The 14597-nt window shown below is 40.5% G+C and overlaps 1 protein-coding gene across 1 annotated transcript in view; it reads right to left on the bottom strand.

Moving 5' to 3' along the window:
* Positions 1–14597, bottom strand: part of LOC139119925 (ectonucleoside triphosphate diphosphohydrolase 8-like) — a 30964-nt gene that overhangs the window by 6834 nt on the left and 9533 nt on the right. The window contains exons 2-6 of the mRNA XM_070683885.1: positions 12871–13062; positions 12101–12218; positions 11115–11268; positions 10157–10316; positions 4048–4293 (exon numbers count right to left, since the gene is read on the bottom strand). Of these exons, the coding sequence (XP_070539986.1) occupies positions 4048–4293; positions 10157–10316; positions 11115–11268; positions 12101–12218; positions 12871–12984 (792 nt within the window). The 5' untranslated portion in view covers positions 12985–13062. The remainder of the gene's footprint in view (positions 1–4047; positions 4294–10156; positions 10317–11114; positions 11269–12100; positions 12219–12870; positions 13063–14597) is intronic.

The following is a 14597-nucleotide window of genomic DNA, read 5'->3' as shown; positions in this document are numbered from 1 at the left end:
TCACCATTGCAATTCTGTAGATTTGGCAACTCTTTTGCACTGTCAACATATAAGTATAATGCTTCATGCGGAATATAAGTGAAGGCCTGCAACTTTTTGGCTGTAGACCTAATCTTGCATATTTCTCCACAAAGGTGAAGCTACGCCAGGATAATTTTGATTGTTTCATGAGAGTATCACGTTACAAGAGAAAGTATAAATTTGTTGTCTGGTAGGAGCATGCATCATTACTTGTTTATGGTGTCCAATCCATGCCAAAATTACTACTTTGATTTTACAACACAACACAACATGCCATTCCGAATTCTATTTTACAATTCAACATGCTATTTCACAACACAACATGCCATTCCGAATTCTATTTTACAATTCAACATGCTATTTCACAACACAACATGCCATTCCGAATTCTATTTTACAATTCAACATGCTATTTCACAACACAACATGCCATTCCAAATCCTATTTTACAACTCAACATGCTATTTCACAACACAACATGCCATTCCAAATCCTATTTTACAACTCAACATGCTCTTCCCAATTTCATTTGACAACACATCATGCACTTCCAAATCCTATTTTACAACTCAACATGCTCTTCCCAATTTCATTTGACAACACATCATGCACTTCCAAATCCTATTTTACAACTCAACATCCCATTCTAAAGCTAGCTCTGCGGAGCAGGGCAGTGTTACTGGCTATCGAACAAGATTCAAAATGGCGGACGCGAAATGGTCCCCTCGCACAGAGAGAGAAATGCGAACTTTGCACAAGTCTAAAACGCAGCTTAGCACATTGTGTATCTAAACAAAATGAGCGTGCTCGAAAACTAGGATCGATCACGATTATAAATTAAAAATTGGCTGTTTTTGGAAAAGAAACTGCGCGCTGCAATCAGCAGTTTTGTCTATTGTGCACCGTGCGTGGGAGGCTTATCGTGAAAGACCGAGATTTACTATATGGCGCATCTGATACGGATATGGTCCCATCGCATAGAGAGATGAAAATAGGCTTTGTGTAAGTTCAAAAGCACAGCTTAGCTCATCGTGCATCTAGACAAGTTGAGCGTGCTCAAAATAGGAGATCGATCACGATTTTGGGTGAAAAAACCGATTGTTTTCGGTGGAGAAACTGCGCGTTGCAACCAGTGGTTGGTTTTGCCTATGGCGGTCAGCAGGGCTGTGGTGGGAGGCCTTTAGCCGGCAAGGGGTGGACCATTGGGGAGTGGAAAATTTTCGAAAAAAAAATTCCCCACAAATTTCAATAACAATAATCAGCCAAAGAAACTTGAGAAAAACAGATGACGCACTTAGGTAAAAGGAAAAAAAATCCGTCAAAAGTTACTTTCTGAAACATTTTTATTTTAGTCTGCATCAGATAGGCCTATACTATGATTCTTTGGCCAAGAGGGGGGGGAGGGGAGATCTGAAGGGTATAATCGTGGCCAGTAAATGAAGTAACTTTTTTATTTTATAACTTTTTGTTCTGTTTATCATATTTTTTCTTTCACTGAAGTTTGGCATCGTAAAGTAATTCGAGATATAAGATAATGTAAAAATCATATCTGTGATATCGATTCATTTCAATGATTATCATAAGCAGCGAGCAGCCATGACAACTGACAACTAAGCCTCAGCAAGCGGAGATGTAAAATACGAATATGGGGCCAGACAAGGGTCAAAGCTCTGTTGGAACGGACTTCGAGAGAAAGACTGTGTGGATAGCAACCGATAGAGGTCGCTGTAATGTCGCTATCCGTATTCTTCTGCACTATTGCATTTCACACGCACGGTATTCAACCGTCAAGACAAGTGTACAAATGAAATTTTGAAAAGAAAAATATGGATTTGTAATGTTTAATTGGTGAATATTTCCCATTTTATGTACCGATGCAAGCTGCTGAATTGTTGAATTCTTGTTAATTAATCATAGTGTAAAGACCCACAATACAGTTGTTAACAATCGATATCACAGATATGATTTTTACATTATCTTATATCTCGAATTACTTTACGATGCCAAACTTCAGTGAAAGAAAAAATATGATAAACAGAACAAAAAGTTATAAAATAAAAAAGTTACTTCATTTACTGGCCACGATTATACCCTTCAGATCCCCCCCCCCTCTTGGCCAAAGAATCATAGTATAGGCCTATCTGATGCAGACTAAAATAAAAATGTTTCAGAAAGTAACTTTTGACGGATTTTTTTTCCTTTTACCTAAGTGTGTCATCTGTTTTTCTCAAGTTTCTTTGGCTGATTATTTTTAATGAAATTTGTGGGGAATTTTTTTTCAAAAATTTTCCACTCCCCAATGGTCCACCCCTTGCCGGCTAAAGGCCTCCCACCACAGCCCTGCTGACCGCCATAGGCAAAACCAACCACTGGTTGCAACGCGCAGTTTCTCCACCGAAAACAATCGGTTTTTTTCACCCAAAATCGTGATCGATCTCCTATTTTGAGCACGCTCAACTTGTCTAGATGCACGATGAGCTAAGCTGTGCTTTTGAACTTACACAAAGCCTATTTTCATCTCTCTATGCGATGGGACCATATCCGTATCAGATGCGCCATATAGTAAATCTCGGTCTTTCACGATAAGCCTCCCCGCACGGTGCACAATAGACAAAACTGCTGATTGCAGCGCGCAGTTTCTTTTCCAAAAACAGCCAATTTTTAATTTATAATCGTGATCGATCCTAGTTTTCGAGCACGCTCATTTTGTTTAGATACACAATGTGCTAAGCTGCGTTTTTAGACTTGTGCAAAGTTCGCATTTCTCTCTCTGTGCGAGGGGACCATTTCGCGTCCGCCATTTTGAATCTTGTTCGATAGCCAGTAACACTGCCCTGCTCCGCAGAGCTAGCTTTAGAATGGGATGTTGAGTTGTAAAATAGGATTTGGAAGTGCATGATGTGTTGTCAAATGAAATTGGGAAGAGCATGTTGAGTTGTAAAATAGGATTTGGAAGTGCATGATGTGTTGTCAAATGAAATTGGGAAGAGCATGTTGAGTTGTAAAATAGGATTTGGAAGTGCATGATGTGTTGTCAAATGAAATTGGGGAGAGCATGTTGAGTTGTAAAATAGGATTTGGAAGTGCATGATGTGTTGTCAAATGAAATTGGGGAGAGCATGTTGAGTTGTAAAATAGGATTGGGAAGAGCATGATGTGTTGTCAAACGGATTTGGAAGTGCATGATGTGTTGTCAAATGAAATTGGGAAGAGCATGTTGAGTTGTAAAATAGGATTTTGAAGTGCATGATGTGTTGTCAAATGAAATTGGGAAGAGCATGTTGAGTTGTAAAATAGGATTTGGAAGTGCATGATGTGTTGTCAAATGAAATTGGGAAGAGCATGTTGAGTTGTAAAATAGGATTTGGAAGTGCATGATGTGTTGTCAAATGGATTTGGAAGTGCATGATGTGTTGTCAAATGAAATTGGAAGAGTATGTTGAGTTGTAAAATAGGATTTGGAAGTGCATGATGTGTTGTCAAATGGATTTGGAAGTGCATGATGTGTTGTCAAATGAAATTGGGAAGAGCATGTTGAGTTGTAAAATAGGATTTGGAATGGCATGATGTGTTGTCAAATGAAATTGGGAAGAGCATGTTGAGTTGTAAAATAGGATTTGGAATGGCATGTTGTGTTGTGAAATAGCATGTTGAGTTGTAAAATAGGATTTGGAATGGCATGTTGTGTTGTGAAATAGCATGTTGAATTGTAAAATAGAATTCGGAATGGCATGTTGTGTTGTGAAATAGCATGTTGAATTGTAAAATAGAATTCGGAATGGCATGTTGTGTTGTAAAATCAAAGTAGTAATTTTGGCATATATTGGACACCATTACTTGTTACTTTTATTACTCTTTCTACCTCAATGGCCCTTATTACATATTTAATTAAGACCACAATGACAGGATCTGGAAGAGAGAGTTGTTTCCTTGGTATACAACAGAAGAAAAACAACCAAATAATATAACTTATATAACGAATGGCAAACCGTTTCCTAAATAGCTGTTGTTTGTCATAGTACATACCTTGACAAGAGTTGCCAAATATCTGCGCACTGCTTCGTTAATACCATAGCAAAGATAACTGTGAGTGTAAACGACGTAGTTCTCACCATACATTGTCTGCATTGCAGTATTTTCTGGTGGTACCTCTGAAAGATCTTCGGGTATGAATGAGATTTGTAGAGATGCACCGCCCATATCCAATGCTCCCACTGTTTCCGAATCGGTAGAAGTGGTTGCTAATGACATTAGGCTTGAAAGTGCCGGCCCCTTTATTTCCACACGGTCACGAGTAAAGGAAGGTATGTAAACAAGAACAGTATTTTGCCATTGTTATACATTCCACTGTGTTACTACAAGGACTTCATCGTTCTTTGTTTTCCTTTTTTGATAATCTGTTGGTTATATTCCTTCACATGTATCTCTAAAGCAAATCTATATTCAATTTGAAGAAAGGCAACGTTCTGCAAGTGTTTGAAGGGAGGGGGTCGTTGGAACTGCGCTTGTGCGAATTTTTTGTTTACAAACAATGTCTTTCATGTACAATTTGTAGATGCATCACGTCAATATAGCTGCGACATTTAAATTTTACAATGTGCATTATGATAGACATGTTTTAACTTTCATCAATGCCAATATTCCTTGGACACACTGTTTACATTGATTGTATGGGTCCCATACGACCTTTGAACGCAGTTCCGACGACCCCCTCCCTTTAAGGTCAGAGTCAGTTTTATGCTTTGCATTAAGTGCAAAGAGACATATAATTCTACTGGTCGCATGCATGTAGCGACAGGGAGGGCGAATGTACCATTGGGTGGGGAAGGAGTCCCTAAAACACCCGCTCCCCCTCCCTGAGTGCATTGTTTCCGCATTTTGAACCAACAAAATTACCCATGCAAGCATAAGGAGAGGCCCCAGTCCTCGCCAGCCTTGGCTCTCCTTTTAGATAGACTTGTCGCCTAAAGTTAGCAAATGCAAGTGTGTTGCAATATGTGGGTCCATAACAGGTCTGCGTGGTTGAAAGCTATGGGGAGGGAATCGAGAATTTCTTGAAAAGCTGCTGCTGCTGCCAAAAGTGATGTAAGTTTCACTTAGCTAGGTTCTGTAAAGATGGCAAATTCCAGTGCCATTTACATCTTGTGGGAAGGGGGTTCAGAACATAATACCTTTCTGCCGGGCCTGTGGGTAAGGTAAAGTTCGTCACAAGCGTATAGCTTTGGAGAAAGCTGTCAAAAAGCAGATAAGTCTGGTATTGACTAAACTTCTCATAGTCTGCGCCAATTTAGAGAAATTGTACCTTCCTGTAGACCAAATATTCATTTAGAGAAATATGTGCATTAAACTGATAAACTTGCCCGACACCATGACAGCAATGGATGACTTGTTCAAGGACATCGAAGAGATTCTCAAAGAGTTCGTACCTTGGTACATACTCGACGAAACTATCCCAGAAGTCATTGAAAGATGCCACCCTCGGCCGCCTTGGCCAGAGCAACTGTGGCAGATCCCCTATCCAGAAAGGGTCCTAGCCGACAAGTGGATTAGGGTCCAGCCATTTATCGACCTGGATAGCCAGATCCCCCACCCAGTAAGGCTCCCAGCCGATGAGTGGTTGTGGCCTTTGATGAAGCCAAAGCCGAGTTTTTAGGTCAATGGTGCCACCTTGATCTTCTCTACTTGGAGGGTGCATGGAAAAAGAGGACCTGAATGGTGTCATTGCGATTGATGATGGAATGTATGTTAGTGCTACTCGACTGGCTCTGGATGCCAGCCTGACAGACAAAAGGGCAGCACGACTACTTGCCACTGTTCCAGAGGGTGAGTACATTTTAAAAATCAAGTTCCTGCATGAGACAAACCAAAACGACTGGTTTGTCGAAGACAAATTTGCCCCAGTTCATGCTGAGAGGAAGGAGGGTCAGGCTATTGTTGTTATCACTCAGGACACAAAGCAAGGTGTACTGACTCGGATCGATAGAGTGTACTATCAGAATGCCTACCCAGTCACCGTGGCTGAGTATGGGCTCTACCCCTTCAGAGACCCTGACCCAGCCAACTTCGGCCAACTAAGACATGTCGAACTCATGTGGCTCAGCAAGTCAAGCACCTTAAAGGCATCCTGAGGGGTCAGAGGCTCTCTTTAACATAACTCAGGAAAAATCAGAGGTGGGAGGAGAGAGTTCATAAGACTGGCTTCACTGTCGGTGATGTGGCACGGCTGGAAAATATCCTTTAGGCCTAAAGAGGGCAATCATTCTGCGTGATATCGCCAACGAGGACATCTACAACAGTTGAAAGTACCTTTCTGGCCACTGGCACTGGTGTTCTTCTGAGAAAGTTTGTAAAAGTCATGCAATGTTACAGGAGCTTATTTTGATTGAGGAATTTAGAAGGTGCATTCGAAGTGACATCAAGACATTTATCAATGAACAAAAAGAAGATAAGTTAGAAGCTTCTGCACATCTGGCCAATGATTATTCATTGACTCACAAAACTTCATTTGTCAGCAAACCGTCCCACTCCTTTTCATACCGAAACAGTGCAGGGAAATCTAACTCCTCCTTTTCATCTAAGAATTTCTCAAAGGAGAGTAGCAAATCATATGATAACAGTTCACAGAGTTCAAGTAACACTCCTCCATCATCAGATCCCAAGTCTCAATTCTCATCTGACTAAACATTTGGTACCTTTTCTTGTCATTATGTCAGATTGTCTCAAATTGAAGGGAAAACGTGAAGTTCAGAGTGGTCAAAGTGAATCAAAGCCCACCAGCTTTATTTCTACATCATCTTAATTAATAATGTGTGCAACACATTTTCTGAGGTAAAACCCCTCTTCCCTTATCCCAAATCACACCACACAGCTTGCCCCGTATTTTAGAATAATTCAGATGATCATTCTCACTATGTATGTGTACAGAAAATATAGCGAGCAATTACGAGCTGGGAGTGGTGATGCCCTTGAATGCCCAGCTTGAGGACATAAGAGATGTCAGAGTGAGAGGCATGGTGAAGATGCAGAGAAACAATAAAAAAGACTATGTCTTGTAATACAAGTGTGCCGGCAGGTCATTTTTTCTAGCTCTGCCACTGTCCAGCAGCATAGGCATTAGAATGCTTTAATGGACCTGTGCAATGCCGCTGACTTAGTTAAAACCCGACAGGTGGCTGGAGACTCAACCCCTTTGACCTTCAGCTTCAGCAGCACAGGCCAAAAGCTTTTGCCATATGTTCCAACCTCCCTGTTGAACCTTCTGAGTACCCCAGTGGAGGATGTGCCACCAGAACTCCCGCCAAATGTGCCTCACATCTTATTATGTGACGACAATGAGTTGTCCAAGCTGCAGAAGCGTCATCTGCCAAGTTATTGTCCAGATGCTCATCTCTTTCTCACTCATGCCCCTTCGCCTGAAACTGGCCTAATACAAAATAGAAATGAGTTCGGACAATGTGCTAAGGTGCACTTTCAACAGCGGCGACTGGTATCGTAGTTACATCACTGGTGGCACAACCAGTCTGTTCTATGATGCAGCAAGGAATCTGTGTTGGGGTTAAAACCAAAAAGATGTAGCCTTCGTCCACCTGAAGAAGCTAAGCTAGAAATGGCTGTTAAACTGAAGATCATCGCTGATGGGACACTTCTTATCGATTGCATCAAGATGAGCAGCGAATATTGAGTTTGATCCACAGCAACTTGTTCCCTCAAATTCGACTCTGCGCTTACGCACCCCATAGACGTGCGTATATATACGTAAAATGAACAAAGTCAGGAAACCAAATGGCTATGCGGATTACGCCATGTCATATCTCCTGGGTTCGTTCCCTTTCATTCTCAAAATTCATACCTGATACTTCGTCTGCTTCAATAATGCTAATTTCGTGTGATTTTCGACCGAGTTTGACAGACCCATCACCAAAACATAAGAGTGGGCAACATTCAAGCCACCTCGCACTGAATATTGGGCACCTCTACTTTTAATATTGATGCTGGTGACGCCTACCCATGCAGGGTGACTGGAATGTTGCTCACACTTATGTTTTGGCGATGTAAAATCAGCCGAAAATCACACGAAAATTCATACGTGATACTTCATCTGCTTCAAAAATTCTCATTCAGTGTAATTTTCGGCCAAGTAGGTGTAGAGTGGAATAGGAAAAAACGGGCGACTGTGGTTTGATCAATTATTGGCGGACTTTTTGCTCAAAGCAGTAACAAAACTGTGGATTTGAGTTGCTATCAGATGCATTTTGGAGAATTTCGTGTTGACCTCTTTGGCAGTAATACTGAACGTATTTAGGCAGGAGTCCTGAATCAGCGCACAGAGGCGGTCGATATCAGTACTATTACCCACAAGCTAATAATCCTGCTTGATATCAAATACTTCCCACAAGCTGTGATTGATGAAGTTGTCAATGATATTCTGTCTGCATATAGATAGTCGCCAGCATGGAGACACTTTTTCTGGATCCACAGAATTTAGCTCTCTCAGACAAATAAAAGACTTCAAGGGCATGGATAGAGCAGAGAAATAAAGACCCATGGAAAGGCCTTCAACCTTTTTCAAGACGATATTGGGGCATGGCTTTGAGGCCGGTAGTGCCTGACAATCCTGCCTAAGGTATAAAATATCAGGATATCATTGTCCCCTAATGCACGACAGTAGAGGCAAGAGAGCCGTTCATTATATTGAAGGTTCTGAGCGACCTGAAACCCAAAATGTATGTTTATTTTGTTTCCTACGAAGATGCGAGTAGCCTTGGAATGAGTATAGCTATTGGCAGTGTTCACAAGGACAAAGCAACTTTCCAACATCATTGCCTGCCTATGGATTCCTTTAAAAGGTCTTTCAACATCCCGTCTAACAAAGTCATGAGTTCACCATTTCTGTCCTTCGAGTAGGAAATAACAGCAGTTCACCACTTTTCCTGCTTGCCATCTCTCTAAGATTTTATTTTGTTCCAAAAGGGGTCGAAAACTACCATTAGCTGTTGCCCTATAACCTCCGATGCAACCCCTTTTATACAGGATTTTGTCTTTTGACAAGTCTCTGAAAAAGGGGGAATGGAGAATCAATCTCCACTCACACCTTCCATTGCCTGGCAGAGGGCGTACATCACCAAAAACACGTGGATCCTCGACAACTCAGTCAGGAAGGGGATCCTCGCCATTGTGGTGAAAGAGGTTGGCCTGGTGGTCCTGACAGCCGATGGGGAGGAGATGGCTATTGTCCATGAAAGCCATGCATGGCATCTGGGAGATCTCAATCAGCTCAATCCTCTTTGACTACATCCATGACAGCTCACTGATCTTCGGCATCTATACCATCATCTGCGCCGAGCTAGCAGATTTTTACAGGCCCGTTTAGGGTTGATTGGGGTGGGGCATGCAGGGAGGGTGAAAGTCAACCACGCACATCTGTTATGGCCTCGCATATTGCAACACGCTGCCGTTCAGTATACTTTACGCGATTGGTATATATAAAAGAGGAGCCTGGGCCGGCGAGGGAGGGGGCCTTCTCCGGGCTCTCCTTATGCTTGTATTGGCCATTTTCCAGACCTTTAAAATGCGGAAACAACGCACTCAAGGGGAGGGCACTTCCCCCATCTAATGGTGCATTCGCCCTCCCTGCTGCTCATTCAGTTCCTGCATAACCTGTCATTGAGGAGAATAAACGATTGCAAATTGCAGATGTACACACTTTTATTGTTATGCGATTGTTGGTTTGTTTTTTGTCACTTTCATTTGAATCTGCAGGATTCATTATTGATGTATCGTTCACACCACATGGAAAGATTTATGAATTCAATCCTAGGAAAATAGCTTTTATGTCGCATGTTTATTGACGCCAGCTGTCGTATTTGAAAATACAATATTGTTCATAAACTTTAAGAGTGTTTGGATTGTCACCCTCCTGGCGCTTCCAAAAGTTTTTAGACAACGTCTCTGCACCTTGAATATTGTAATTAAATAAGTTAAATTAGCAATTTTGAACCGGACTTGATGTAACTGCTAATAATATAATGATATTTTGGAAGGCAATGATAAACTGGTGATGTAAGGTGAAATTTAAAACCATGAGGAAATACAAGAGTTTGGCGATCGAGCTTTGCAAATATTGCTATTTGCCTACCTTTGCAAAATTGCCAAGCAGGAAGTTGACGGTGACCCAGGAGAACGATCCCTCTTCTTCTCCAGTTAGTATAGACACAGAAAGTACGTTAAATGGATACGAATTCAACGTCTGATCCACAGCTTCCATGACAGCGTCACTCTGATCCTTACTCTCTTTCCTAGAAAACAGTAACAAATGCTTGAAATGTGACTTTCATTATCTGTCTTTGTGGCGCTGTTCAACCCCCAACTGCATGGTATAGATCATGTTCTTACATTCACAAACCCATGAAAGCATTGGCCATCGTCTAACATTTGTCCAGGGCGAGGGTTGGTATTCCAATAGGAAGGAGTCTGGGTATATGCCGCCTAAATAGAACATTGTTTTCATTAAAAAAACACTTAAGTTAGATGGGTCAAGTGTTCGTCCGATAAACGCCAAAACCATAGGGGGTCGTAGAAATGTCCGTCCCTAGGGGTAGGGGCGGGGTAGGGATGTCTTGGTCTCTGCACATGTTTCTTTTTGCTATAGTTTTTTATTTTAATATGTTTGACTATGATATGTATTGCCAATACACATTTATACTGCCAACCTCAATCCCCACCCCAACCCCCGGGGAAGGACATGTAAGCAATCCCCTGTGCCAAAACATTGATCGATAACATAGGAAAAGCTCCCCCCACCCCTTCTTCAGAAAAATCTTCACATACAATAGAGTAAAGGTAAATATTCCCCTAATTTTTCAAGAAAATCTCTCACAATTAGACAATGGAATATACATTTGGTCAGGATCTTCAACTTAAGCGGCACACCCAGTGGGCAAATATTTTGAGTACCCCTGAGGGCATTTGTGATGTATGAAATACATGAGGACATTAAGGTAATATTCCTTTAATTTCTTGATTTGAGTTTTAAGTAAGACATTTTGCTGCCATATTCGACTCCTTTTTCCTATAGAATTCTGGAGTTTACATACTCGGCTAATCTCATGCCAGCTGTGCATCCTAATGTCAATGGTGAATCGGTGTAGTCTTCTTCGGGCACAACCATCAGTGCTGTCTTGTTCATACAACTTTCCAAACTTTTTCCAGCCTCAGGTGGATTGTTGAGATAGCTCGATAAGCCTCCCCCTGTCGAAACGGACACCTCAAAATTGTGTTAACTACTCTATATTACGTGTGCCATGTCATGTTCAACTTTGGGATATTGCAAGAACATTGCAAAGAATGGAAACTACGAAATCGCATTGTATGATGGTACCTTTGGTGATATTTCGGGTTTTAAAGATAGCAAGGTGCAATAACATTTCCCTATCGTACATTGAAAATGAAATTGGTGATTTTTCGAACAATGAAAATGATAAAAGCATAATAACAGTGTGTGGAGTTATGGGACATACCTTAAAATGGGGGACTTTGAGGGAAAAAACAAGGAAAAATTTATAATAATCAATAAAGCTGCACTTTTTCATTGTAAATACTATTGAAGAACTAGATCGACAGTCTCTGGTAACAAGACGTGCAGCAATCTGACATGATTAAAACCAGATGTAGAGATGGCGACGTTTCCAGCTTTACATGTTCTACGCCTCACCGTGAGGTGGAAAGTCACAATCACTACATCTGATGTTAATCAGATTGAACGTGTATACAGCCAACCACCTGCTCCAATGCCGCACATTTTGTTATGTAGCGTCCCATGTTTTTAGTTCCTGTTATCATCGTATTCTCCCAGTGCAACACTGATCAGTGAAATCAGCTAATACACCAATCAAAATAGTCAGACCACACCTATGACCATGCTTGAACCTAATGCATTGCTATAAAAATCAATAAACAACAAACAAGACGTTGGGCAATCCATGATAACAGTATAACAGTTTATCGACTCCTTGTCATGTAGCCAAATAGCAGTATCAGGTCTCCGTAAATCAGTCGCACACATATTTTCGTATCATATTACCCTCTGCTCGACAGTTATCCACTTCAGACACGACTGCAGTGGAGTATTCCTTTTTGACAGGCCATTGGTAAACGTAGAGTCTGGAACCCGAAGAGCCAGCGTCCCATACCAAACCATACTGAAACAAAATGTCATGGAAACCATTGAGCTTCGTAGTATACAATCTCCTTTCCCTTTGTGAAAGATTAAGCAGGCGTGTATTTCCTTTATGACACATTATACGCTCATACATTGTGATTAGACACCAACGCCCATTTTTCAACAATCGCTTTGATGTCCTCTAACTTTGAAAAATATGTCTGCAGCCTTCTCAAATACTAATATCATTCCTTTTTTAAGCTTACATTGACTGTATTTCAAACTAGTAAAATTCCATCACTACTTCACCTTCATATATAAGAATGGTGCGCTAAGGTCTGACAGAGAAACATCTATTTAGTCCATTACAATGTTAATATTGGCAGTAGAATGCACCTCTCATAATACATTTTTCTAAAAATAAAGATTTCAACATATCTCGCCACTTTCCGGATTTAAGTATTGTCCTTTGATGATTTATTTCACAAGATTTATCAAGTAGAATCTGAAAAGAGCAATAGCATAAACTTTGACAGCTTGGCCATCATTTTTGCGTCATTACACTGTCATTTCACAACATGTTTCCAAGGTTTCTTATTCTCCAAATTGATCATTATCACAGTGGACCACTATAATCCATTTTGACATAGGATCATTATTTTTTATTATGCACAAGATATAGCATTACCTACCCCGTTTGGTATACTCGCGTCATATGTATATTGTACGACAGAGAGTACAATAATAGCAATGACGGCCAAAAGCAAAATTGTGATCCCAATGGCAAGAGTTTTAGAACCCATCATTTGCGTTGGACACTGGTCTGTCTAAGCTCTTACTTCGCATGTGTTCGGGTACTTTATCTTGGGAAAGACGCCAGGGTACTGTAAACGGGAGCAGGCATTTCGAAAATGTAAATGACATGGAGGCGACCTCATGCGTATTTTCCAGCTTTTGAATCGAGTTTTATTATAACTCAATGTACATGTTTTTCTTCAGGATGAGTATGTATCTGTACAGTAAGTAGGAGGAAGAGCACTACTCTGGAATAGCAAAGCAAAAATAGGGGTCCCGCAATGGGATAGAACAGTAGTAGAGTCAAAAAAGGCATATAATAATCTGTTCGGTTTTTGTTTCAGTTCCTGCTGAGTCTCTGCGTCAAGTTGAAGATCACCATCTATCAAGTCTAATTCTCTCTCAACTGCAATGCTTTATTTTCTTTCTTTCTTTGTTTTAGTCATAAATGCTTATTTTTTGTATCTAATTATTCAGAATAAAATGAATCTTAAGAAAAGTACTAAGTTAGTACTAAGATAAGTACTAACTATCAATTGGGAGACCCAAGCTTATTCCTTTATACAATAGAATTAATGTAACTATACATTATGTTGTCGCTAATAAGATCATAAAGTCTTTATTCATATATTTTAAAGGCGATTTCCACTGTCTTGTCATTCCAAGCCTAGACTTGACTTTATTGGTAGTATAAATACCCCTTATAAGTCCTTTACTTTACCACTCACAAATATACAGAATGCTCTCTGCATTCTTTCGACATCAGAGTTTGCCGGTTCTGTAGCTGTCCAAAGCAGCAAAACTCAGCATCTTAAAATCTTATATGGTGGGTATAACATGTGGGACAGGATGTGCTACTCATTTTGAAACACCCGATATCAGTTCTTTGTATTAGCTGAGAGTCCATATATCTTTCTTTCTGGCTGCGTTCCTTGTCTTCTGTGTTGTTTTGCACATTTTTTTTCTGTTGTGTTTTACCTGAATTTGTAAACAACCCTTTTCTTATGACCACAGCTTTCGGATGAAGAAAACAGAGTATTACAATAATATATCAAAATTTGTGTTCTACAAAAGCATGAATGTGAAATAGTAGTGCTAATAAATCTGTCTTTGTATTTTAATAAACAGAATCCAACACTGCCATATGGAGTACTTCCATGTGAGCACTGGAACTACTTCCGTACATGGTCAAGTGCATGGAGCACTGCCATATGAGCAACTTACAGCTCTGAAACCCTTCCCATTGGTGTCATGAAGCCACTGGTGTCACAAGCCCTGAAGAATGGACTTCATCATTATAACCAAATCTCATATCCAAATGGTATATTTAAATTTATTATTGGTATGTGTGGCCTCAGTGTTCATCGCCAATCTGTTAGGTAGCATGTAGAGATTAGAGAGGACGGCCAAATACAATATCACCTTCGTGTCTGTGATTATTGCTTAATATTTTTTATGGTTTTCATAATTTTCTTCCTCTCAATATGATATTCAATGAGTGCTACTTCTGACTCACCCTCCACTCCAAGGATACACGATAAACACAAACACTAACAGACAACATTTTAACTCCAGTCTAGTCAAAACTTTGCCATGCTGCAGTACAAATCTGTTGTACTGTCCC

The sequence above is a fragment of the Ptychodera flava genome, chromosome 20 (assembly GCF_041260155.1).
Source record: "Ptychodera flava strain L36383 chromosome 20, AS_Pfla_20210202, whole genome shotgun sequence".
Taxonomy (NCBI): domain Eukaryota; kingdom Metazoa; phylum Hemichordata; class Enteropneusta; family Ptychoderidae; genus Ptychodera; species Ptychodera flava.
Note: the sequence above shows the minus strand (reverse complement) of the source record. Positions and strands in the feature narration are given on the sequence as shown.